Source organism: Sparus aurata, chromosome 12, assembly GCF_900880675.1.
Source record: "Sparus aurata chromosome 12, fSpaAur1.1, whole genome shotgun sequence".
Classification (NCBI taxonomy): Eukaryota; Metazoa; Chordata; class Actinopteri; order Spariformes; family Sparidae; genus Sparus; species Sparus aurata.
The window spans coordinates 20528043-20553885 of NC_044198.1; the positions used below are offsets into that span (position 1 = coordinate 20528043).

Here is a 25843-nt window from a genome sequence, read left to right on the forward strand (position 1 = left end):
TCCTGGACTATAACAGAACCAGAATGTGTCTGGACCTCGAGATGAGCATTTCCAAAACATCTCCAAAACATCTCTCTCCAAATGTCTGAGTTTCACAACCACACTGGCATTAGCTTAGCGTCACTTCCACATTTTAATAACATTTTGCAGATTAGCTCATTCCGAATGAAACTGGTGTAGTACAGATGCAGTGATGTTCATTCTTGAACATCCCAGATTCCACTGACACCGCTACAAAACCTCCAATACAGCGATTCCTTTTTCTTGAAACCCCTTTTATTTTTAAGTTTGTGTTAGTTTTGACAGCCTGACACTTTTATTTTTAAACCAGCGATCTGCACAAATAAACCAAGTGAGGACATCAACAATCTGTGTATATCTAACACCAGTCACAACCTGTGTTTAGCCACTACTGTCCAGATAATAAAGGTTAAAGACCAGAGACAAGACTGAAACGCCTGTTTAACATCACATTTATTTAACCAAAAATGTGTAATTTAGGATGAGCTGGAGGCGGCCACTGCAGCACGTCTGGGTTTGGGGGTGGTGCCTTCCCTGAAACCATTCCTGGAAAATACAAAAACAGAAAAAAAATTAGGTTGACGCAGATAAAAGCCAATTTATGAAAGGTCACCAGTGCTTGCATTTGTTACTCCACTTGATTACCTTGTTCCATTATAACAAAAGTCTAAAACTTTACTTATGCCACAAGAGAGCTTCTGATCATAGCCACATGCTACTCAGCTAACGAACATAACTGGATAAAATGACTGGAGTGATTCTTAACTAAATATTTATTCCACTTCAACTTGTTTGGACCAAGAACAAATGGCCATGTCTGTGGCACAAATGATGAAATTGTGATATAAAGCATGCTAATGTTTTTGGTAGGCAAACAAATGGCATTTCAGTAATTAAAAAAAACCTGCTCAAAACAGTCATCCAAAAAGAACCACAAGATTGACCAATTACAGTTCAGTGGGATTGGCCTTTCAACCTCATTTCAAAAGCAGACATTTTTACTATCAGGGAAGCACCAGTTTAATATTAATGATGGATCAGTTCCATTAAAGTGTCAAATTGAGCCAGCATAAACAATACAAGGATCTTGGAAGGGGCATGTTGTTTAGAAGTAAAACCCACAGTATGACTGCAAAATTCAATATGCTGGAAAAAAAAAAAAAGTCATGAATTGCAATAAGCAGGCGTTACTTTACTGGAGATACTTAGTGTCTTAAGTGGAGCATAGGGAGTTTCATCAAGCTCACAGGCTCTGAAGAGTGTCCAAACTATGTACTTGTCTTAGAGTGATGCTTACCTCAGAGAAAATGCTGATATCATTTTGAATTCATTTGTTCAGACATTTATTTTTGAACATCACTGGTAAGCAGCACTGACAAGTTTTTGATTTAAAAAAAAAAAAAAAAAAAAAAAAAGCAGCAGCCCCAGAGAGAGGCTGCCAACACAGTCTCAAGTCTGGAGCAAAGCAAACAACATTCTCTGCCAAATCTCTTGTATTTTATCTTGTGCCTAAAGTAAACACAGTCGTCAAATATCAATTAATGGTGCTGTCCACAATTAAGTACACCGGGCTTCCCGACCATTGTCAGGGTTAAGAGGGCAGTACAGATGGTTCCTGTCCCCGTCTGGCCGTTTGCTCAGAAGATAAAAAGTTTGAGGCATACCTGCATTGTAACCGGCAACGTTCCCACAGACATTTAGTTTATAGCCTCTTGTTTACAGCGTCTCCCAGTAAAAAGCTGTGGTGTCTCGTACACTCAGCTCAACCAAAGCAGTTCGATAACAACATTACTTATTTTTGTAAATATTTGTTAGGAATTGTTTGGGGATACTCAATATTTCCCCCTCCCCCCTAAACCACAATTTTCATGATGCATCATCGACAGCAGAGCCGACGATATGTAATGTAGGCTGGGATTTTTTAATAAACATTTATCTAGCATCTCAACGATTTCACATCGAGACTCAAATAAAATCTTGAGGAAAATATGCCAATATTAGCTTCCTTTTTGGAGTGAAAGGCAAGAGGAATCAGGGAGCGAGTCCGTGCGCCTTCATGTTTATCAAGTCATTATTTACGATCAACGGGTTTACTTCTGAGTCATTTGTTCAAGCAAATGATCACTGTGGTCTTTCTGTTAATTACGCAGTATATTAACAAAATATTGAGTTTCTGCATCCAGATGACATTTCATTGTTTATATCACTGATGCCAAAATGATGAGAAACCCACTACAACATTCTGCCGAATGCAATTGAACGGAGTCACAGACTAATAGGTTTTCATCTATAACACTCAAAGAGCTCTGTGTCAGCTTAGAAGTACACTTGATCTAAAATATCATACCTGAATCTGCGGTAGACGACCTTCAGGTGTCTCAGACGGCCGGTGCCAGTGGTGTTCCTCCTCTTGGCCTTGGCGCTCCAGTTGTCTACAAAAACAAGCATTTGTAAGCATCAATCTAGCCCTCGATGGCTTACTGGCAGTGTTGGTGTAATGACAGAATGTGGAAGCAGTTACAACGACTTCTTCCCAAATATGATGTGAACCAGCAGCTTACTAAAATAACCAAAAGATCCACAGACAAAACATCACATTGTGTTGCAGCACCACGTCATAACTAGGTGCCTGTGGTCTGTTTTGTTGCGCTAAGGCAATCAAAACATCCTCTAGGACACTCCGTCATGTGTTTTTACCTGTCGATTATACAGTCAACTGCACACTCTTATGCAATGTTTTGAGCACAAGGATAGCCTTGTCCATCAAAACACTCATTGGGTGACTTACACTTTCTCTTGCGCTTCTCGGGGTAGCCACACTTGCCACAGGAGGACTTCTGCAGGTGGTAGGCCTTGGACCCACAACGACGACACAGGGTGTGCGTCTTGTTCCGGCGCTTACCGAAAGATGAAGTTCCCTTCGTCTGGGGGGCAAGAGATCAGAGGTTAAGAACAAGCCCTCGAGACTTTGCTCATTCAACTCACAGCTCTGAAAGTCTTGTCTCAGCACAGAAAAATGAATCACTGAAAATCATATGTTCAGACATTTGTGTTTAAAGACATCACTGACAAGACTTAAGACTTATGTGACAGCAGTTGCCACTTGATGTTGGGTGAGAGGGATGCAATGCTATCGAGCTACCTCAGTATTAGCAACACGTAGGGAATATGGGTTATACAGCACCCATAAGAAAGCAACTCGTTCAAATTCTAGTCATATCCCCAAGAAAAAGGCATGTTAAAGCCTGCATTTGTCTCAATGACAGGCTAACAAGTGTTTACACTTACAGGAAGCACACTCGCTCCTACATGAAGTGACTAACGTTAGCTAGTTATGCTAACCGCTATGGTAAAGCTAGTTAGCGATAATACTTAGATCCATAACAAGACGAATTATAACAGTAAGTCATCCCGAGTCTCCTGCCAGGTTATAAATTAAGTTATTCGGGGTAGTCTAAACGTCTTCTGCTTTTCTACCGGCTAAACCAGAGCCATTTTGTACACTGCACCTCACTTCTATGAGCAGCAAATACATGCTAGATGGACGCGACAGAAACAACGTTAAAATGTATTAAAATGAAACATCATCTCAAAAATCGTTCACCCAAATAATAACAGCGTTTATCCGACATCGAAACAGCACAAGTCCGAGTCAGATAAACACCACATTATACAGATGTTGAAAGATTTCTGTTTGTCAGCATTGCAGCTTACCATTTTCGTCCGGTGGCTAAGGGAAAAGAGGCCGGAAGGGGAGCGTGCGCCCCATCAAATTCCCTCCGTGCTGTTTCCTGTGTAACAAAGAAATGTGACCCCACGGAGCATTTTGCAGATAGATCGGTTAGAAATGGCTGTAGAAATACTCAGCAAAAGGAGATTTTTTGATTATTTTGATGTGATTTTCCATATGTGTTTGATGTGGTTAAAAATAAAAACAATTTAGGGATGTTCGCCTTCATTTTCAGAGAAGGAATTTATGTATTTCATCAGAATTAGCTTTACTGGCAAAGTATATGTATGCTATGACCTTGCATCATGTTTTTGAAGTTGCTGTCAATGTCCTATGACCTATGACATTCAGCTTGTATTGTTACTATTTTTCTTAAGGTTTTGCAAAGGTTGTAAACAATATTTTAAATATTTTTATCAAGAGATAGTATTTGTATAGCCCAAGAAAGTATCACAAATGCGCAGAAAGTAGTTTTGAATACAATTTACTGAAGGCACTTCCAACAATAGTCAAATGTAAACAGCATAAACCAACAAGGCGACCTGAGAGGGCGACCACGACCACTACAGGAGAGCAAGCAGCTGCTTCACCCGCTGGTTCCAGACCTGTGTTCTGCAGCACAGAGAGAACTGAGGGTTCTTTCACCTGCAGCACGTTTACACTCTGAATGTAGAAGTGTTAGTAAACAGGGCCTTGATGGTTCTTTGTGAAACTGTTTGAACTTTGATCTTTGAAACTTGTGTATGGGGTCGTGTGGTGATGGTACACCTGCATGAAAAAGTTTTGGTTCTGTCTGAGATCAATCAGCACTGTGTGTGTGTGTGTGTGTGTGTGATGCTACATATCTATAGTCGGTCTGTTCCCTACTGTAATCACCGATCAGCGCAGCCTCAGTTTGGAGAAGCAGAGAGCTGCTCCAGGCCAGACGCTCAGCTTTGTACATCTATCTGGGCCTTGTTTTGTACTGCAGTGAACGGAGTCCAGATGCAAAGCGAATTTTAAGCACCTAAAACAAGGCCCAGATAGATTTATTTGGGTGGGCCTTGTTTTAGGTGCTTCAAATTCGCTTTGCATCTGGACTCCGTTCACTGCAGTACAAAGTTGAGCGTCTGTGCTGGAGCGGCTCTCTGCTTCTCCAAACTGAGGCTGCGCTGATCGGCAATTACATTAGGGGACAGACCGACTATGGATATGTACTTTATATGACCCCACTTCAAAAAACCCGAACTATCCCTTTAACACTGATTTTGATTCAACTTGATCAGAGGGATGGCCTGTGGAAAGAAATTGTTTGTGGTTGTTTATTGTACCGTGCTCTGTAGCGCCCACCAGAGGGGAGAGGCTGGAAAAGGATGAGTCACAGGGTTATGGATCCGCTGTATTGTTTCCTACTGGTTTCCTGACGTTCGAGATTTAAATCAATAGTAATAACTTTTATTTATATAGCACCTTTCAAGACACACAATTACAAAGTGCCTCACACATAGAATGAAGTGCGTGAAGCAAAACCCAGCGCACAAATACATATTCAATCATACATACCAGCATACGTTCATACACAAACATGCATGCTGCATGAGAAATAAACATAAGTCAGCCAAAACAGGGAGGATTTATGAAAATGCGCACCTATAGAAATTAGTTTTCCCGCTGACCTCAGATTTGGCTGATCTGGACCCGCCACAACAAAAGCACGATCATCTCTGGATTTTAAATGTGAACAGTGAACAGATCAATCAGAATCAGATGATTGAAGTGTTGAATGCAGGGCAGGTTGGCACCAATTACTATTTCCTGCAGTTTACTTTTAATTACTAAGACACAGATGGTCTGAGGATGTGCCACAAAACCCCACAAAATCCTGTATAAAGCATTTTAACTATATTAACCACTGTCATCATCTCACCTGGGAAGAAGATTTGGTTGTTTGTGAGGTGCAAAAATAGCAACAACCAGTTTTTTTATTGGGATATTATACAAGATGTCTCAGATGTGATTATGTAGCCTAACTTGTATGAAACATCAGTGTAATAAATCCTAGAATGCTGCCATGTGTTGTCTGCTGTGTGAACTGTGCTCGATGGTGCCAATTGAATGCAAACACAGTAGACAGGGAGATGGAGGAAGCTGGGTCAGCGGGGCCTCACAGCTCATTTATCAGCCCGGTGCTTTGCAGATTAATCCGGCCGTGGACATGTTCCCAGCCCTGTAGACGTGCTTGGGATAGTGATATTGCGGATACAAGTCTGAAATGAGCTTCCTTTGCAGGGTGAGGGGGGTCACTCTGTCGAGAGGAGTTGTGGTCTCTTGCAAGCTTCCTGTTGGAGATATTCTATTCAGGTCCAACTGGGAGAAGCCGCAGGGACGATCCAGAACATACTGGAGGGACTCCATATCCAATCTGGCCTGAGACAGCCTCGGGTCCTGAAGGCCACGGCTCGAGAGAAGGAAGTCTGCTTGCTGCCTCTACATCCTTGACCCAGATAGGCAAAGTGGCAGAAAACAAAAATGATGTTTCAGTTCTGCAGATTCTTTGAAGTAGCTCTGCTAAACCGATGTGACCCTCGCTGATCATTGGAGACGCAGAAATCCCCACATCTGAAGAGTCCCACACTTCAGATATCACTTCTATCACATCTTCCTACGCCTCTGCTGCCTGTGAAGGTGTTAAAGCAGCCCAGACTGCACCAGATGGACTCTGATGACGCCATCAAACAGCCGTCAAAGCGGAAACTTGGCAGAAATCAATGGAACTAATACAGCTATCAGCACCTGCGCTGGAAAGACTCACTGACTTCTCTCAGGAGTTTGTCTCAGAGAAGGTGCTGCTGACACATCATCAGGTTTCAGCTCCCCACAGTGTTCCTGTCAAGGGCTGAATAAGTCTTCAGGTCTTAAAACAAGGTAGGGGAGATGTGGAAGTTTATGTCAAAGGTAGAATGCATGCATGAATATATTCCCATGAGAAGTCATCTAAGATAAGAAGTCAAAATCATGAGATAGATATTGACTCTCTATGTCATACTTATGATTATTTATCTTGTGATTTTGACTTCGTATGTCACAATCATATATTCTTTTTTCAGCGAGCTCAGTTTTCATCTTTCTCTTTTGTTGTTGTAGTCTTTAGTATGGACGCCCATTTCTGCCAATCAAACAAAAAAAATAGATGACAAGTTGGACTTTATGAACCAAAATGAATCCTGTTCCTATGTTTCTCCATAATCATGAGATAAATGTTGACTTTCTATTTTATAATTAATAAATATCATAATTCATCATTATCATAGGCCTATATATATTTAGGTTTCCATTGACTTCTTGGCTCATAATTTCCACTATTTATCTCATAATTTCCAATTTTCATCCAATAATTTTGACTTTTCTGTCATAACTACCACTTTTATCACAAAACTTGTCATATCATAATTTCCATTATTTACCTAATAATTGACTTGTGATCTCATAGTTACCATGGGAATAGTTATTTAATCAAAGATAGTTTTCATCTTATTTAATTTCTTTTAATTTTTTTTTTTTTTTTGATTGGTGGATTTGGGCTTCTGTACATTAAGATTAGATGAGGTATTTTTTCAAAGCAGTGCAGAAAAAATAAACTCCAGTGAATAAAACGCTTTGAGAGAGACAAACAGCTGCAGCAGCCTGACATCCTGCAGAAACACATGTGCACAAATCACAATGAAATCCACCCTAATTTCAGATTATTATAATCTCCAGGTTATTGGAGGGCTCTGGTTAGTGTTAGTGTTACCTGACCCAGTCAGGCCAGGTGTGTTTTTGCCTGTGTGGTGTATTGTGTGTGCGCAGGTGCATTGCTTTCAAAGGAGAGCCTGACCTTGGGTTTTTTGGCTGAGTAAGGAGCATCTGAATGAAGCGCGGCGCGCCCCCGGCGCCGGGCTGAGAGAAGGCGCACCCTCCTCCTCCTCTTTCTCCTCCTCCTCCTCCTCCTCCTTTTACATTTCAGTCACGCAGTTTTGCTCAGATTTCAGATGAAGCATGGAGGACGTTCGCGTGTGTGGTGTCGTTTCCCGTTGCAGCTCGTGTCAGTAGCCTAATCTGAAGGGGAAAAAAGAATCGATGAGTTATCTGATTGAACTATTCTGGATTAATTCTAGATAAAAAAATAAAATAAGATAAAACAAAAAACCTCGGAGCGCGTTTTTTGGGATAATCTGCATCGCTTGCATCCGATCGAGCGGCTGCGCCTCGTTGAGCGCGCACGGTACCCGGTAGAAATCAGATCACCTCCTTCTACCTGCGGGGCGTTTTTTTCTGTTTTTTGCACGTTTGCAAAAGAAACAGAAAAGAAAAATTACAAAAAAGATAAAAAATAAAAAATAAAAATTGAGGGATTATTTTGTCAGAACTGGATGTGGTTTTGCGATCGAGGTCACAAACTGGCGACTGAAATTGCGATGCTCCCTCATCCAACAGCAGTGATGCTGCGGCGAGAGCGCAGTGAAACAGCCTAGAGAGGTGATGGACGATGACCTGTCCACAGGGTACGAGACAGCGGCGCTCCTGGTCCTGAATGCAGCGGAGAGAGACACCTAACCGGGTGTCACCGTCAGCCCTGGATGCTGCGCCGAAGGATGGCATACGCCGACCCGTCGTCGGGGAAAGACATCCTCGGCAATAGGTCGCTTTGTTTTATATTCATTTGCGCATTCGGACTCGTCACGCTATTGCAACAGATTCTGTATGGGAAAAACTACATCAAGAGGTAAGTGTCGGTTATTTTCTTGCCCATCGTCAGTAATGAGAGGCAATCAGAGCGCAGAGGGCCTGAGCGCTGTTTATCACAGAGCTGTAAGGAGAACACCCAGCCTTTAAAACAGCATGCCTTCTTAGACGATTTTGTGTGAGGGGGGGGGGGGGGGTTCAATGACTGAGTGCTGAAAAATCATTTATGAATGATAAACTGGTAAATATTGTTCCATGTAGTCTGGATGGAGTCAGTGTGGGGACGCATGTGGGGTGGTGGAGGGGTGGAAACAAGCTTTTAAATGGCTGAGAAGAACAATAGCAATTAACCATCCATCTTTTTTTCCCAGTGGCATAGAAAAACAGTTTCCATTTGGATTTGGTTTTTTTTGATATTTTCTGAAAGCGAAGCATCACATTCACACCATACACAGTGCTCCAGCTGTGTATGGCAATGTTTTCCCTTTCTTTTTTCTTCCAAAGATCTTTATTTGATTTTTTACGTTTCCAAGCCTTCTTGACTGGTCGTAGCCTACATCTTACAGAGGCAACTGAAAGCTATCGGAGCTGATGATGATGATGATGATGATGATGATTACAGACACCGAACAAGAGAAAAAGATGATGTGTATTTCTTATTGGTCCCCCCCCCCCCCCCCCCCCCCCCCCCCCCCCCCTGTTAAATAAATCATTTTTTAACCAGGCTGCACACACAGCCTCTGCAGAGCCATGTTTTATAACACCTCTGCAACAACACCAAACCCCCCTTTTTTAAAATAATAATAAAAAAAGAAAAATCCCCACCAGGATTCCACCAGAGTCCACCTTTCAACCCATTTGTCCTCTGAATCCTTTACAATCTGAGACAAATTTCAGTGTGAGACGAGCAGATGCTGAGAAGCTGGGATGGTCTTGATCTTAAGGTGGTTTTAAAAGAATCTCACAAAGACAAAGACAAAAAACAACAAAAAACGCACCGATTCTCACTCCGAACCAAAAGGAACAATCGGGAAACTTTACCCCCCCCACCTCCAGATATTTTGCAGACAGCACATGTATGTTTTTTACGTCAACGCAAAAAAAAACCAAAACAAACCAACAAAACATACATGTGCTGCGGTCTGAAAGCTCCCCCCCACCCACCACCACGGCTAACCCCTCCCCCTCCCCCCTGCCACCCCGCTGGGCTGGTCTGACAAGTACTCAATGTGGATTCATGGCATCCCGGCCCTCTGCGGCGAGATGCATGAATTCAGACCTGACACAAGCACCTTTCTCTCTGCGCCTGTGCCCCCCTCGTAGGCCACTCTGCTCCCAGAGCTGGGAGCCTGGGAGAGAGGTGATGTGGGGCTGGGGGGGGGGAGATGAGCCGCACAACAGAAACCAGTGGGCTCGGCTGCGGCCATTTTGCTACAGTCTGTCTGCACACACACCTCAGTGCAAGTGGGGGAGAGAGAAGAGAGGGAGAGGGAGAGAGAGGGGGGGAAGGAGACGGCGAGAGTGCGAGAGTGAGAGACTGAGCGGTGAAATGTTTGCATGCGTGTGTGTGTGTGTGATGCAGAGAGAGAGAGAAGACGTCATCTCGTGATGCCTCTCCAAGCATAAACAGTCAGGACTCGTTGTCCACATGGGTCCGACCACACCCAGCCTCCTCCAATCCCCACAAACCAAACCGAAGTCAAGCCGAGCATGAGGAGATGCTGGCGGGGTGTTTTTTAAAAAAAAAAATTTCAAGCAGAAGGACAGAAAAACAACAACAACAAAAAAAAAGAAATACCAGCAGCGTCTAGGCTAGAACGGCAGCAGAGGAGACATTTGGGTGCTCGGATCAATCTTACAACCAACTCGCTTCGTGCCACACGTCCATTCCAGATCGCTAAAGGCCAAAGGGCCCCTGCTTTGAATGTACGGGGACGGCCGTTAAAGTCAAACTAACTCATGAACGTTCCTGATGAATCCGGCGGTTGAGGTTCCCCTGCGCACACATTACGGTGTCACATCAATCTGCCTTCGCCTACATCAGGATGAAGGTGTGGGAGGATGAAGGATTGTGAAATGGCAGATTGAAGAGCGAAGCCTATTATGTAATCACTCTGAGTGACACTCTTCTGCAAAAAGAGGACTTGACTCAAGGAGGGCGATACCTAAAAATACCCTTGGTGGAGGAAGAGCAGCAGGAAAACGCCCCATGCGGGACGGAGAGAATCCTGAAAATGAGCATTGGGCTGCGGCTAATCATCGTCTTCACTGCTAATCTGTTAGTTTTCAGATAAAACACATGAAAATCAGTTGAGAGTGCTGATCACAGTTTAATAGCGGTCAAGGTGACGTTTTGAGATGCTTGAAAAGAGAAACTCCATCGAAAAATCAGAACCCAGAAATGGTTTGACGTCCTTGATGCTCGACAAATAGACTAATCAATGAAGCCGGCACTTTCCTGCATGTGACTCTATTTCTGAGCCTTTTTCTTGATGCATTATGTATTTGGGTTGCATCTCCCCTATTTTGAGCAGCTTCATGGGAGTTTTTTTTTTTTCTTTTAGTCTCAGCATGCGATTGAGCGAGCTGTACGTGGATAGAAGGATTCGAGCACGCAGCAGCGCATCGAACCGCCAATTAATAATTTATAAGCAACTGCACTTTACAGGAGCGACTCCCCCAAAGGAAGAGAGGTAGAGATGAAACACGGTCCATTCCGGGGGATGAAATGTTGGCAGTTTGCGTGATGCGTTCACGTCCGTCGCCAACCAAACTGGCATTCCTATAAAACGGGTCATATTGTGTTTACGTTACATGTTTACGACCTGACCCGAGTTATGGGCGAGGAAGCCAGTGACCGCGGTTCAAGACTGCGTTTCAACATTTGTAATTGTGAAAACAGCAGGAGATTTTTAAGGAGAGCTCGGGACAAATCAGATGTTTTTTATGAGACCTTGGGTCATCTCCAGCTGTGTTTGTGGCAACCAAAGGAATTGTGTTAAGCCGAAACATGGCGTTTCTCCAAACCAAAACCAAGTAGTTAACCCTAACCCTAACCAGACCAAAAGCACAGCATTGAAAACTGAACCCAAATAAGGGTAAAGTTCCAACTTATCTGTGGTTCACAGAAATTTGCGTTGCCAACATCTATCCCTGCGATTGGTTTGAGGAAACACAAACCATTGTTTTCATAGATAACAGCATGAAACATCCTGTTTTTTAAATCAGGACAATGAAGTATGGACCCATCTTAAGGAGCCTTCAGTGGTTACAGGAACTCCTCCTGGTTTTCTTCGGAGTCTGTTTGCGGGGCACTACCCTATCACATAATGCAATAGTGAAGTCGCTCCTGCATCCGAGTCCCATTAACAGTGCCCAAGGGCAGAATCAGTGCGCATAAGTGGTGCAGAACAACTTTGTGCTCGTTGTTTGCCTGTTGTTTAGATCTTTGTCTGATTTCTGCTCACGACCGAGTCGAGAGGAGGATGACGACAGTTGATTGATCTGTGGGTCAGAAATAGTCAAATGAGGTTGATAAAGGTTACTGGGGAATATCAGTCTTGTGTAATCTCCGTGTGATGTTCGAGTTAGAAATCAAGCTGGTTTGATAATCAGACAGCTGCACTCTTATAGGCACAAACAGCCCTCTGATTCCTGCTCTGCAGTCGGCTGCAGAGTGTTATCGGCATGTTGAAGCAGCACTCAGAGAGGCCAAATGTGCCGGCGTGTAGTTCAGTATTGACACGAGTACCCAGATGATGAATGCCCTCTCTCATAATGCACCCAGAAAAAGGCTTTTTGGGTTCAGCTCGCCTGCTGAATCGAGCAGAGCGCCCACGCAGCACTCACAGGAATGAGTCACGCATGAATACTCGCATAATGATCAGCCGATAAAATGAATAGCTGTACACCCACTCATATTTGGACATATGGAATTTAAACAGGCTGTTCACAAATGGAGGTGTGACAAATTCAAAAACGTAATTAAAGTCTGCTGATGTTTCTCGTTGTCAACAATCGGTCCCAAAGCCCGGTTTAGCTTATTCCTCCGTTCTACAGACCTCCGTCTTTGTCCCAAAAAATTAGTAAAACTATGTAAATGAGCCAAAGCACCGATGAGTGATACGTTCCCTTTATTGCTATGATGTTTACTCTGAGTCCACAAACACCTTTCTGCCCAAACGCACAAAATCTGAGGCTGAAAATAGTCCTCAAAAAACACGCACATTTACTCCAGCTTGAGTAAAAAGCAAAGGTGCAATATGTCAGAATCAAGGTTGAAACTTGAACACCAAGACAGCAAAAATGCAGAGTACTGCCAGCCTGATCCTTTGATTCACGATGAAATATGTACGAGGCCTTGATATTGAGTTCTCCTTTGTTCAGAGGCCAGAAGAGACGCTTTGTAGTCCATGTAAACAGGCTCCGAGCGCACCGAACCCCCTGATCCCCCCCTCGGATGCGCCCTCCCGATGTGAGGGCTGCGAACCACCTGCACCCAAAAATGCTCCTCTTCTGATAAATTCAGCACGACACTTTAAGCCAAGTTATTCTGACTTCTTTATTTTTCCAGTAACGCTGCCAAAAGTTACACATTTGTCGATAACCCCCGATGGCATCACTTGGATTCTTTTCTCAGACTGGACTGAGCTCCTCCAGGGGAACTAAACAAGATTAAAAAAGCTGGTTTAAACACCTTTTAAACTGTCTCATCCGGCTAAGAAACAAACCAAATTGGCTATTTTATACTATCTACACTTGAAGTTGGCATCTCTACCCTCGGAAGTAATTTGACATTCGCGGCAACATTGGCAGCCATTATTGTTCCTCTCTTAACTCTCGGCGACTTTAATACATTGAATTACAAGTTTAACACTCCTGCAGGCCAACACTGGAGAGCGTGAGTGTTTGGAATCACACTCCGGATAGTGGCAACAGCCCAGCGGAGCATAAATCAACCGTTCAAACCACAAAGTCAAGAAAGGAAAAAAAAAAAATCCATTATTTTATACAACCATCTTTGGTGTCACACTCTGACTGTTTTTCTGGAGCCGGAAAGCAGCTGGTCCTCCTTTTACTGCATATGTGTGTGTGTGTGTGTGTGTGTGTGTGTGTGTGCATATGGATGCAAAAAATTGGAGTGCGAGTGAACACATGGGCTTGGTTGTATGTGTTTGACATCTGCACAATAAGGGACGATAAATCCCAAATAAACTGACTCATTTTCTTGCTAGTGCGCAACAGTTTAGCCGACTCAAAGGGGACGAGACAGGAAATTGGACCGGTCCCGTTAATTTCTCGGATGACGGATCTCTGAAGCCTGCCAGAAATGGAAGGAAAAGGTACCTTTCCAGCGTAACTGACTGCACAACACCTCTGAGGAAAGAGAGTGTGTGTGTGTGAGAGAGAGAGTGTGTGTGTGTGAGAGAGAGAGAGAGAGAGGGAGGACACAAGTTTTTCAAATCCATCATAGTTTGACGACCCAGCCCTGCATGTGTGGACTGGGCCGCTGATATCGTCCCACCAGTCTTCCTCAGATGCCATAGTGAGAAAACACAAGCTACAGCACGAATCTTTTACATTTTCCTTCTCTAGTACTTGTTTTTTTGTTTCGTTTCGTTTTGTTGGCATCTGCAAGGGTTTTTGTAGGAAGTTTTAGCAGGGGGGTGGTGATGTCACAGGACTCCATCAGGCCATTTTAACTCTAACTTAACCTGTCTGCATGTTGACAGATGTTTCCGTCAGAATTTTCAGCCAGATTCACAGATCTCCGTAATAGTCACACCCTGCCTAGCCGATATTAAGAAGAAAAAAAAACGCCCTCAAAGGTAGGCCAGTTTGAAGGCATTTTAAGTATTTTCACAGAAAGCCAAGAATGCCTCTTTTTTCTTTTCTTTCTTTTTCTTTTTTTCTTTTCTTTTATTAGTTTCAAGGTATAAACTCTCATAATTTTTTCAGTGGTGGTTGCACTTCAGATTTTGCTCTTGCATGTTGTCTGATCCCGTTCACCCTCGACCCCTTTCCCCAAGATCTCCAAACCCCTCCCTCCCTCCCCCCCCCCTCCCCACACCCTCTCCCCCCCTCCTCCCCCTCAGAAGCTGGTAGAGCCACGGTCTCTTCCTGTTGATGTACTGGCTTCTCCTCGTCGCTCTGTGTCCCATCCAGCACCCATTTCTCCAAATGCCTTGTCCTCCTCAATCTGTGTCTCATGTGTTCTGCACAGCTCGTGTGTGTATGCCATGTACATAGTGTGGACACTTCTCTCTGCTCCCCCCTCCTATCTCCCCTTCTCACATCTGCATTGTCTCTCTCTGCGACCTGGATTTACCCCCCCCCCCTCCCTTTTTCCACTTTACTCTCCTCGTTACAATAAGGCAGGAATGTGCCAGATCTTTTTCTTTTTTTTTTACTCCCCAGAGCTCAAAAAAAAAAAAAATCCTAATTGCACTGAGCAGTAGATTTCAGTATCTCTGGTTAATCTCGATTTTGGTTTTTTCACTGAACCAGCATTGTACTGCTAAACCACAGACGCCAATTAACGGGATGAAATTCATCTCGTCAGGCGAATTTACCGTCTTGCCCCTTTTTTTTGTTTTTTTTTAGATCTGAACAGAGAACACTTGCAAAGGTTTCATCATCTTAGCTAAAACAAGCATGAACAGCCCCATTCAAAAGTGTCAAAGATATTTAAAAAAAAAACAAAAAAACCCAAAAACGTCAGAAATACACCGCATCATCAGGTGGATGTAGACAACCAGTTTCATCGTTCCTTATTTGTACGATTTCATCCCGGCATCTTGTTCCTTTAATGCATCCCTCCATCGTATTGCTCGTTGTGTTCCTTTATTACTATTATTATTACTATTATTATGATTATGATTATTATGATTTTGAACTCACCTCATTTACCTCCACAGCCACAGGTAATATGCTGCAATATTACCCATCTTCCAAAGTGTCGCACTACATCCTATCGATCTGATGTGACAGCATTCATTCAAACAAATACACATTGCAATTGTTGCCGTTTTGGCGCTAAATCCTCCTGACCTTCCCCCCTGAGCATTAATATGAGTACATTTTTTAAAAAAAATAAACATTTAGAGCTTTCCAAAACTCAGATGTACATTTTTAAACTAGACATTGCTGATTTTAATAGAAGTTAAATAGAGAAGCTGTGTGGAAATCGTATAAAACCTGTTGGATTAAATCTAACTAGAAAGACTGTCAGTTCTGTGGCCCTCTGCCCAAACCCTAAAAGGAAAACTATTGATCGGGGTTAAAGAGAGAAACCCTCTGGGGGTGAGACTATTGGCATAGAAATTTAGCCGCTGTAAAACCGTAACGTGCATTTCTCACATTTGAGTGCCCGTTCAGTGCCTCATGCTTGTGCAGCAAAAAATAGACAGCATCTTGAAACGATGTTGTATTTACATGCGCGTAGCAAACAGATCGAGGCTAAGTTAAAGTCATATTTTGAAACATCATCTGCCTCTGTCGCCACAAGTGGTAATTACACAATAAAGGCACACTGGATTTGTCTTAATTTTCCAACATTGTCACATACATAGATAACTTGTCGTTATGTAAGACAGACGCTGAGGGACGCGTCCTAGTGAACAATGACAACTGTATTTTGTAATTTGAGTTGTAGGATCACATTTTAGAAACATAACAAGACAATAAATAGCAATTTGTTTATTCTCAACATAAGAGGAACAAAGTAATCTGTTGTTGCTAAAGAGATTGCGGCTGCATGGGGGAACAGGTATCAGCTGGCAGCATGGTTGCCACGACGACGGGCGGGAACATATGGCCTCGCACTGCGTACATTGGCACAAAATTAAATCTTATGTTTGGAGCATCAATCAAACGCTGTAACAATGGACGACAGCATTTTACATGACACATAACATCCTCTTTTATTTTTAGCTAATGCAACATCAACAGAAACTAACCCAGCCAAGCTCTTAATTTAACCCACATCCATTACTTCAATTGCTGTCATCTTCAGTGAAGTACTTCCATACATACAAAAATGGAGCCCCTTTAGCTGGAGCCTTAAGCTGCACATCAGCATCATCCGCTGCCGTAGCCGCCATATTATCCACGACTAGTTGACGGCTACTTACAGTGCTGAGTAGTGGCTATAGTAGTCAACTCGTTGGTGAAAACCCCGGGACGTGACGTGCAAAAATATAGACAACATTAGCTGCTGGTCGTGTAATCATGTGTTTTATTTCTCACAGTATGAATCCAATTTTTCATTAGTAAGAGGAAGAATGTGCCTTTTCTTCTTTCAAAGCTTAAAGTATAGTCGCACTTTAACACAGTAATTCAAGTAACTCCAAATTTCTGAAGTTATTCCTGAATAAACCATCCAAAAAGATCTATAGATCAAACTAAACCACACCTTACACTCACAGCCATAATTCAAAAGACCTTTTAAAACATAGAAACCTCGATCACAACCACCCCCCCCATCCCGAAACACACACTCTTGCACACACATTGTACCCAGACTGCACGCCGACTGCATGTCAACACAAATGTTTTGCTGCAAGAAATGAGGCATCAGTGCACCGACAAATGGCAACGTATTGGCACCTTGATATGATCTTGACAACGAGTGTGAATCCTCTCCCACCATTTTGTCAAATCCACCAAAACACGGTCACGCCACCATACTGAAGACATTATTTTTGTGTGCTTTTGGTTAATGTTGCCATTTCAATGTAATGATTGTTTTCATGTGTGTCAATATGAATCTTATAGGCCTTGATCAAACTATTGATTTCCAAAAGTCGTACTGGTTATTGCCTCCATGTTATTTATTACCTGTCTGCATGAACATCTGTGTGTGTTTAATGCACACAACGTAGAATCAAATCCAATCAAGAAATTAGTAAAAAAAAAACAAAAAAAAAACAGGCAAAATGTGACGTTATTGCAGCGCAACTGACATACATTAAGACATTAATGCAGCTAATTATATAAATGGAAATATTATAATATACTGCCTTAAACAAAAATGTACACTCCAGATTCTAATCTGCTATCGCCACATAATCCCCCTTTTTTAAAATAAGTAATGCACTGGAATCAATTTATATTTCTCTTCCAAATTACACAGCATATTTATACATTAATCACACAATTCTCATCATAACCAAGTAAAAAAAAGTAGAAATATGAGAAGTATTATTTCTCTTAGGTTATCACATTGGTTTAGACTAAGATGTACTAGAATCTGGTGCAAGTGTCCAGTAAGCAGTTACTCTCCAGTCTGTGACGCCTCTAACCAGTTTCATCACTTCTGTCATTTGTCATCCCACACTGCTATACTGATATTCTGTTACTTCATAAAGTCAGATCAAGACATTTTGTAGATAATATAAGATGTTTTTTTCCTTTTACACAGTTTTATTTCTTGCATTTTATCCACAGTTTCTTTTTTATTGTTGATTCTGTTGATTCTTCTTGTGTGTGGGGAGGTTTGGGCAGAGGATGACTGTGTCTATCCCTCCAGGTATCTGGAAAACTATGATGGCTCCTTTGAATACAACTCCACTGCATGCAGGGAGCTCAGGCAGGAGATTATGGATGTCAAAGTCCTGACAATGTGAGTGATCAAAATGACGTGAGTTGCCGTCGACAAACCATGTTTAGAGTAACATCCTTTCCTCCCCTCCCCAAGGTGATCCTCAAGCACCAGTCAGGTGAGTTCATTATGAGGCTGGGAGACACCAAAAAGGGAACACTGCAGAGAATTCAGCAAGGATAAAAGTGTACAGCCATGCTAGCACAGCATTGTTTTGAGCAACGTGCTAGCGTCAGCATCCCAGTGGGGGTTCTAGACCAGTTTTAATAGGGGGGCCATGTTGGGGCCGGCTTTTTTGTTAGGGGGCACATACAACCCGGAAAAAAATATAAATCCCTCATTCAGACAAAGCAGTGTTTACAATTTCAGCAATTGTGATTGGGTAGTAAACTGCTGAGACACTTTATTTCTGCCTTTCCCTCAAAAAAAAAATCATTGCAAGAAATCTGTCATTGTATTATTGATGCAGACTCCCTATCGGGGGGGCCACAGGGGGGTCCAGACTCGGAGTTACGGGGGCACTGGCCCCTGTTGGCCCCCCCCCCCCCCTAGAACCGCCCCTGCAGCATCCTGGATCTTAATCTGGGAGCACCATTCATTTCCATGAAAGCTGCTCAGTGCCACATGAAGTCAAAAAAAGCTCGACCTCACAGGTATAAAATTACCCAGATCTACCATGTTGTGGGGCTCATGGAGCAAACTCCAGTCTAACTTAAATAAAATAATCTAACTGTGTAGCTCTTAGAGACATTTCCTTATGTTAACAGACCAAACTGATCAAATTCTGATCGTGAAATTAGTCATTTTACAGGGTTTTGACCCTCACATTAAACGTATCCACCATTTCACAGTCGCTTCTTTCACAATATAAGCCTACGAGGAAAAGTCATTTTGAGCCTCAGTGCATCATGGGATGTTGTAATGACACTGTTTGGCCACTATGTCAAGTTGGCCTCAGAGCCAGAGTTCTTCATGGGGGCTTAGTCACCTACATGCTAACATGTTCACAGTCACAATGCTAACATGCTGACATTTAGCAGGTGTAGTGTTCACCATGTTCACTATTTTAGTTTAGCATGTTAGCATGCTAACATTTGGTAATTAGCTGAGGCATCAGCAGAGGTCAGTGAGAATGTCGTTAGTTTGGGAGGTGTTTGGTCATAAAACAAAATAGGCAATTGGACAATTTAAGAATCTCTTTTCATAAAAATTGTGTTAGATGACAAGCCATTGTACTTCATCCTAATGAGAACATGTATGTCGTTTCAACCAATCTAATTGTTTTCAGATTTTAGATTCTGCTCGAAACCACAAATGATACTAGCAGAAAAGTCAGGGGATCCCCGAAGTACTTCTTCCTCTGGGGAACATGAATGGCCATACAAAATGTCATCGCACTTAATCCATTAGTCGTCAAACTGGCCACCAATGCCATCGCAAAAGTGTGTAATGTCAATATAGGATTGATGGTATAAAGTATTTTGTCTATTGCCTTAAAACCCATTCAGTTAATTAAACAGTCAGTATGGTAGTGTTGAGATGACAGGAAACAGTTAACTGCCCGCTGCAAATCTTCAAAATATCAGCTCCCAGAGTAAAACTGTTGGACAGAGTGAGACTTAAATCTTGCCACATAACTGAAGCACACTATAAACAACACATAATGCAGTAGATAATTGGCAAGACAATGAGCCAGTTTTGCTCATGGCAGTTCGAGCAGTGCATTTTCTTCTCGTATAATTGTGAACATTGTCCAGTGACCTTTTGTGCGTGACCCTCAGGCTGCCAAACTCTAATGTTGAAAGCATTCTTGGAGCTTGACGAAGGGCCACGAGCCACTCTGGATGAGGCAGAGAGCGACTGCTGTCACGCTGCCAAACAGACAGACGAGTAATGGTGCCACCCTGCCTCCCAAAGCAGATCACATCCTCCAATGGTCTCGAAGGAAATGTCAGTTCAAGGACAGCTATTTGCAGACGTGCTTGATGAAGCCACTGCCTTTGTGTTAAGGGGTCTAGATCCAGCGACATCAGTAGAGCCATCACAGTTGAATCACCAGTTTTGTGTGTTCGTTTTGACTTGTTTGTTATGACGTTTCTTCAATTTACTTTCCATGTAGAGACATGGTTAATCGGAAAAAACATGGCCAAGGGTATCCTTCCTCATACCACAAGTCTCTCTGCCTGTCTGCCAGGGTGAAAACCTCAGAGCTGTTTGAGAGGTGGCGAAACCTGCAAGTGTGCAGATGGGAGCAGAACAAGGAAGAGACCAGCAATTTCAAGTAAGCGTTACTCAGTCTCAGCAGAACTCTTGTGACTCAAACATGACTTCATCATCACTCAGTTTGCACACTGAACATAAATCTTTGCTGTCATTGTTGCATTTTTGATGCTTTTTGAGATATAATATGTAAGAATTATGCATCAAAATGTCTAAAAGCTGCCAGATCGTTGTCATACTTGTTGAGCTGGGTTATAAAAAGGTTCCAACAACATTCAAAACCCAGAGTGATCCAGAGATTTACTCAAGGCAACTCTGCGTTCATTAGGTCGCAACAGCAAGTGGCTGAAAGTGGCTGTCACCTACGCAGATCCTGCTGCAGTCGGGTTGATTAATAGGAGTGAAGATGAACCCACTTCTTTTAATCCAGAAAGTTTAGAATGAATCTCTCCTGTGGTCAGTAAAAAGCTCAAATCAGAGAACCATCTGATGTGACTCCGGGTGTTTATTCCTCCAGCAGGTCTGGTTCTGCACCCAATGAGAACACCAGCGTTCTTACCGGGGCGAACCAAAGTAACTTCCACCAAAGTACCAAAGTAACATTAGTCCTGTTTGAAGTACAAGAGACTCCAGCTGTAAACATTGTTAAATACAATGTATGCTCATGTACTGCCACTTTGATTAAGAAGGCGACACTACTCCTTAGAGTATATTTACAGTATATCATTTGGAGAATATTATGAATCCAAAGACGGAAGAGTGAGAACTGAGAGAAAAGGGCTCTATAACAAATACAGTAGGTCAGCTGCTTCAGCACCACAGTCAGCGCCATGAACTGATCAATACACAGCAGAGTTGGGCGGCTGATATTTCAGAGCTAAAGATCGTAACTTGCACAAACCACAAAGGATCAATGAGTCAGGCAGACTTGACCAACAAATTCAATCAAACAACCCCTCTGCCTCTCCCTGTGCCCCCTCTCCCACTAAGAGATGGGATTGTGCATTGTGTTTAAACGGGGATTCAGACTAGATCAACATGAGTAACGTCACTGTGTTGTATCTCCTGCTTCTTTACTGGAAGTAATGTGTCTTCATGGTCGTTTGGTCTTGATGAGCTGGCGTGAAACCATTTGCGACTCAACTAACTCCGTCCTCTCCTCGGTGTCCTCCTAAAGGATGTCTCTGTCTCGATGCTGTAACGCTCCCTCCTTTCTGTTCACCACCAAGAGGAACACTCCCGCAGGGACCAAGCTGAGGTACGAGGTGGACACTAGCGGGATCCTTCCCATCACCACCGAAGTCTTCAAAATGTTCCCAGATGTGAGTTGATGCTACGTCTCTCTATCTGACATTGTTTTCGTGCTGCTTAACCTCATGACGAGATCGATCTGGTTATCAAGAGCCCCTCGATGATCAATGCTGTCTGTCTGACTTTAACCAAAGTGTGTCTTCTTCATCCAGGATATGCCATATTCCAAATCACAGTACAAGAAATGTGCTGTCATTGGAAATGGCGGCATCATCAAGAACAGCAAATGTGGAAAGGAAATTGACTCGGCAGATTTTGTGTTTAGGTATACTGAATATAATCCTTCAGTGCACAAAGATGACAACAATTCATTTTGCTCACTGTTAAGATTTTGAATTACTTTTTGGAAGAACAGAGCATGCGATCACATAATAAGAACATCCTTCAACCCTTTTCGCCTGTTCCCCATTGGAGCTTTTTGTTCTCATACAGCACTGATCAGTATGTAGTTTACAATGAGAGCTGTGACAGATTTACCCACTTGTATTTCATGGCAGGCTATTTTAAAAGAAACAATGGGTCCTTGATTGCAGATGTAGTTAAATAAAAGCAGGCTTCTTATATGATTCCTGTGTGATTGACAGGTGGAGGCAGCTCTCGAATCTCAAATCAAGAGCTTGTTAAATGAAAGTAAAAGCAAATGTAACTGCAAGGCGCTAATAGAAAAAGCTCTCCCCAATTGAAATGTCACTTATTTTTTTAATTACTTTGACAAGTTTTCAAGTCATTTCAGTTGAACTCCTTCAACAGTTGGACTTCTCTTTTCCTGCAGGTGCAACATACCACCCATTAATGACAAGTACACGGCTGACGTCGGCACCAAAACGGATCTGGTGACAATAAACCCGAGCATTATTACTGAGAGGTACTGTAAAATATCTTATGAGGGCGAGACGTTGGCTATCTCGCTGCCTCTCAATCTGTGCCTGTCTTAAGTCTTCTCCTCTTTTGGCTTTGTCTTCTCACGCGTCACAGATTTCAGAAGCTGGAGAAATGGCGGCGACCGTTCTACGAAGTCCTCCAGAACTACGAGAACTCGTCGGTGGTGCTCCCGGCTTTCTACAACACCCGCAACACTGACGTGTCTTTCAGAGTCAAGTACATGCTGGACGACTTCGACTCCCAGAGAGGCGTGTTTTTCTTCCACCCGCAGTACCTCCTCAACGTGCAGCGTTTCTGGGCGGTGCAGGGCGTCCGCGCCAAGCGGCTCAGCAGCGGCCTGATGCTCGTGACTGCCGCAATGGAGATGTGCGAGGAGGTCCACCTCTACGGTTTCTGGGCGTTTCCCATGAACCCCTCCGGCATCTTCATCACTCACCACTACTACGACAACGTCAAGCCGCGGCCGGGCTTTCACGCGATGCCCCACGAGATCTTCAACTTCATCCACATGCATACCCGCGGGATCCTTCACGTACACACGGGGCAGTGCACGTGATCCCTCACTCCTCCGCTTTCACGTGGAAGCTCGACATTTTCCAGTTTGTTTACTTTGAATCACCTTTGCGTGTTGTGTTTTATTTCGGTCAGTGAGGCGGTTCACCATTTCCTCCCTATCTAAAAAAAGACAGTTGGCCTTCAGAGCGTACGATTCTTCGCTCTCACTCGTTCAGCGACACGTCGACGGGTTGCCTGCTTTCATCGCCGACATACTTTTCTTTCTGACGCGTACCTTACGTCGTTTATTCAGCCAGTCGAATCACTATGGTTATCTCCGACTCACGAAACCATAGGATGCTTGTTTTTAATGTGAAAAGTGGTCTTCATAGTGATGTTGTTTCTGTGGAGTTTTTCTAGTCGCTCAGCTGTACAGAGGTGTTGTTTTCTACTCAACGTTGCACAGATACTTGCGCTGTCATGGGCCGCGGTGTGGGCGTCTTTTCCGCCCACTCATCCCCCCCCACCTTCTCCTCTGTCTTTATCTCGGACTCTCTGTGGGTGTGGCAGCTTTTAACGTTTCTCTAAAGCAAATCCTGGACCTCGGCATTATGCTGATATTTAAAAAGGAAAATAATTGTAACATCCAGTTGTTTACTTTTGTAATCTGTTTCCTATTCACCAGATTCACGGGGTGAATATTTACACACACAAAAAAAAAACGCTATTAAGATGGCCTGTTTTCACGGGCCGACCTTCTCCCCGTTTGAAATTTCGCTGGAGAAATAAAAAGGTCGTACGAGAGGGAGCAGCGAGGAGGAACGTTTCAGAATAAAGCCAGACAAATATTTTACAACGACTGCGCTTCAGAAAAAAAACACAAAAAAAACCCCCCTCGAGGCCGATGTTCAATTTGTAAAGCACCGCAGCTCCGTCTGGCGATCCAGCCTCTCGCTGTCATTCATGTCTTAAGCCGTGCTGCCTTATGAGATATCAAACCCCCTGTAAACGATATGCAATGCACCCATGTGTTTTTGCTTATCCCCCAAAAAACTAAAACATTAAAGTCTTCATACGTTTCTTGAATGTCTCCTTTAAGTCGAAGGACATTTAAGACTCTGTGGGGTCTAGACATTCATGTGCAGTTCTCAGCTTGTATTCTAATGGAATCAGTGAAGTTTTACTCCCCCGTAAACTTCATTCATAATCATGTGATGCTCTGCATGACTTTACTCTATACTTGGCTTTGTGTGTGCCTGCTTCAATGATCACTGAACTATGTTTACACTTAAGCCTCGACTGAAGTTCACGGTGCGTCTGGAGATGTGTACATGAACACTTTGACAGAAAAAAACGAGTGGATTTGTGGAAGCTAATTGTATAATAGTGGATGCAGTTCTCGTAGATTAAAGATTGACGACAGTTGCTGCCCTTTTTATGAACGACACTTCTGTTACACCGCATTATTTCACATCGCCCCTCTTGAACTGTGAACGGTCAGTCTGCATTCAAGCACTGTACACTGCAAAAAGGTTTCCAGAGACTGTAAATGAATATTCTGTCCCTCTTCTGTTCCTGCTCCTTTCTATGTCAAGGACATCATTGCTACTGAAGTAAAAGAAGAAAAAAAAAAACAACAACAAAAAAAAAACGCGCTGAACATTTTCTTTCATCATTTGACTCTACAGATATGAGTTCAAGAAATATGAACACCAAAAATCTTTTGGCTCAACCTCTAAATTGTTGTACAGACACACCCTTGAATCAAGAATGGGAAAGGAAAGGGAACCGGTCTGTGTCCTGAGCGGAGGTGATATATAACACAGTGCTTCTTAACTGACTCTTGATCATTCTTTATACTGGTATTGTGTTTGTAAATAAACCTGTTTGGATTTTCTCACTTGTATGTTGACGGAGTCGTTTTTTGTGTGTGTCCACAAGTAGGATATGAGCACAATGCAGTGTCATTAATATTATATATAATTATTATGATGCATTTGCCACAAATAAGAATATGATTTAGTTTAAAAGAGAAAACTTCCTGCTTTTGTGGTGGCCAGAGATGAAACAAGATGCTAAATGGACCATTTCAGACCAATTAACCTGGTTTGTCTCCTCCAATTAGCTCGTTAAGCAAAGCTACTGTCAACACCTCAATTATTAAGCAGCGGCTGGTGTCGGTGTCCTCTCACTGCCTGACTCAGCAGAGGACTGCTGGACGTATGGCAGATCATATCTGACCCGCCCTGACTTGTAATACTTACGGTAAAGGTGAATAAAATCAGTTAGAAGTAAACATCATAGAATCAACTGCCAAGTTTTATGATGATAGTTGGTTTAAGATTAACTCATACATACAGGAAACGATAATTTGATTTATTGTATCGTCATGTTGAGTCAGCTGAACAGCATTAGCTAAAAGTAGGTCATGAATTAACAGTTGCAACAGTTAGCTAACATTGTGGTTCATTAAAAATAACGTTAATGGTTGAAATGGCTATATGGGCTCAATTTGCCTGGAATGGTTTGGACAAACTAAAGCTTAAAAGTAATGAATTAGCTTACAGTTGTTAACTAAAAGTACTGGATAAACAGTTGAAACAACTAGCTAACGTTACCCAAAATGTTAGCTAACATTAGGGATAAACAGTCTAAATACTTAATAGTAAAATGATTGAGTAATGGATACATTTGAAGTAATTAGCTAACAGTAACATGTAAACGGTTAAATAACATTAGCTTGCTGACATTTCCCCAAGGTTTAAGTTTAAATTATTAGCTAACTATATAAAAGTAATGAATAAACAATTGAATAGCTAAAAGTAATGGGTACATGGTTTAAATAGGAGGAAATTGAGCATAAATGTGTTCGTTGTACC

The 25843-nt window shown here is 42.7% G+C and overlaps 2 protein-coding genes and 2 non-coding genes across 9 annotated transcripts; 1 reads left to right on the top strand and 3 right to left on the bottom strand.

The window, feature by feature from the left end:
- Nucleotides 1-456: 456 nt before the first annotated feature.
- rpl37 (ribosomal protein L37) lies at nucleotides 457-3828 on the bottom strand. The gene is made up of 4 exons (XM_030435500.1): nucleotides 3736-3828; nucleotides 2810-2945; nucleotides 2369-2453; nucleotides 457-567 (listed from the first exon to the last, which is right to left on the bottom strand). The coding sequence occupies exons 1-4, from the start codon at nucleotides 3736-3738 to the stop codon at nucleotides 498-500; spliced, it is 294 nt and encodes a 97-aa protein (XP_030291360.1). The 5' UTR covers nucleotides 3739-3828; the 3' UTR covers nucleotides 457-497.
- Nucleotides 1312-1390, bottom strand: LOC115593379 (small nucleolar RNA SNORD72). Its single transcript, XR_003986304.1, has one exon. It is a non-coding gene; the product is annotated as a small nucleolar RNA SNORD72 (small nucleolar RNA).
- Nucleotides 3017-3096, bottom strand: LOC115593380 (small nucleolar RNA SNORD72). The gene has a single exon (XR_003986305.1). It is a non-coding gene; the product is annotated as a small nucleolar RNA SNORD72 (small nucleolar RNA).
- A 3904-nt stretch (nucleotides 3829-7732) lies between the features above and the next one.
- st8sia5 (ST8 alpha-N-acetyl-neuraminide alpha-2,8-sialyltransferase 5) lies at nucleotides 7733-24870 on the top strand. 6 transcript variants are annotated; one of them, XM_030435494.1, is made up of 9 exons: nucleotides 7733-8495; nucleotides 13690-13797; nucleotides 14188-14283; nucleotides 17985-18077; nucleotides 20176-20337; nucleotides 21454-21598; nucleotides 21740-21852; nucleotides 22360-22452; nucleotides 22563-24870. In XM_030435494.1, the coding sequence occupies exons 1-9, from the start codon at nucleotides 8350-8352 to the stop codon at nucleotides 23023-23025; spliced, it is 1419 nt and encodes a 472-aa protein (XP_030291354.1). In that variant the 5' UTR covers nucleotides 7733-8349; the 3' UTR covers nucleotides 23026-24870. The 6 variants fall into 6 exon arrangements, with proteins under 6 accessions (XP_030291354.1, XP_030291355.1, XP_030291356.1 ...); XM_030435495.1 differs by having other exon boundaries at nucleotides 20251-20337; XM_030435496.1 differs by lacking the exon at nucleotides 14188-14283.
- The last annotated feature ends 973 nt before the right edge of the window (nucleotides 24871-25843 follow it).

Excerpts from the sequence above, each read along its gene's own strand:
- rpl37 (XM_030435500.1), bottom strand. Across the intron at positions 2,454-2,809 it reads CGAGAAGCGCAAGAGAAAGT|ACAACTGGAGCGCCAAGGCC; the intron begins GTAAGTCACCCA and ends TTGTTTTTGTAG. Across the intron at positions 568-2,368 it reads GTCGTCTACCGCAGATTCAG|GAATGGTTTCAGGGAAGGCA; the intron begins GTATGATATTTT and ends TGTATTTTCCAG.
- st8sia5 (XM_030435494.1), top strand. The coding sequence starts at position 8,350 with ATGCTGCGCCGAAGGATGGCATACGCCGACCCGTCGTCGGGGAAAGAC. Across the intron at positions 13,798-14,187 it reads GCCAGAAATGGAAGGAAAAG|ATGTTTCCGTCAGAATTTTC; the intron begins GTACCTTTCCAG and ends GCATGTTGACAG. Across the intron at positions 18,078-20,175 it reads GATGTCAAAGTCCTGACAAT|AGACATGGTTAATCGGAAAA; the intron begins GTGAGTGATCAA and ends CTTTCCATGTAG.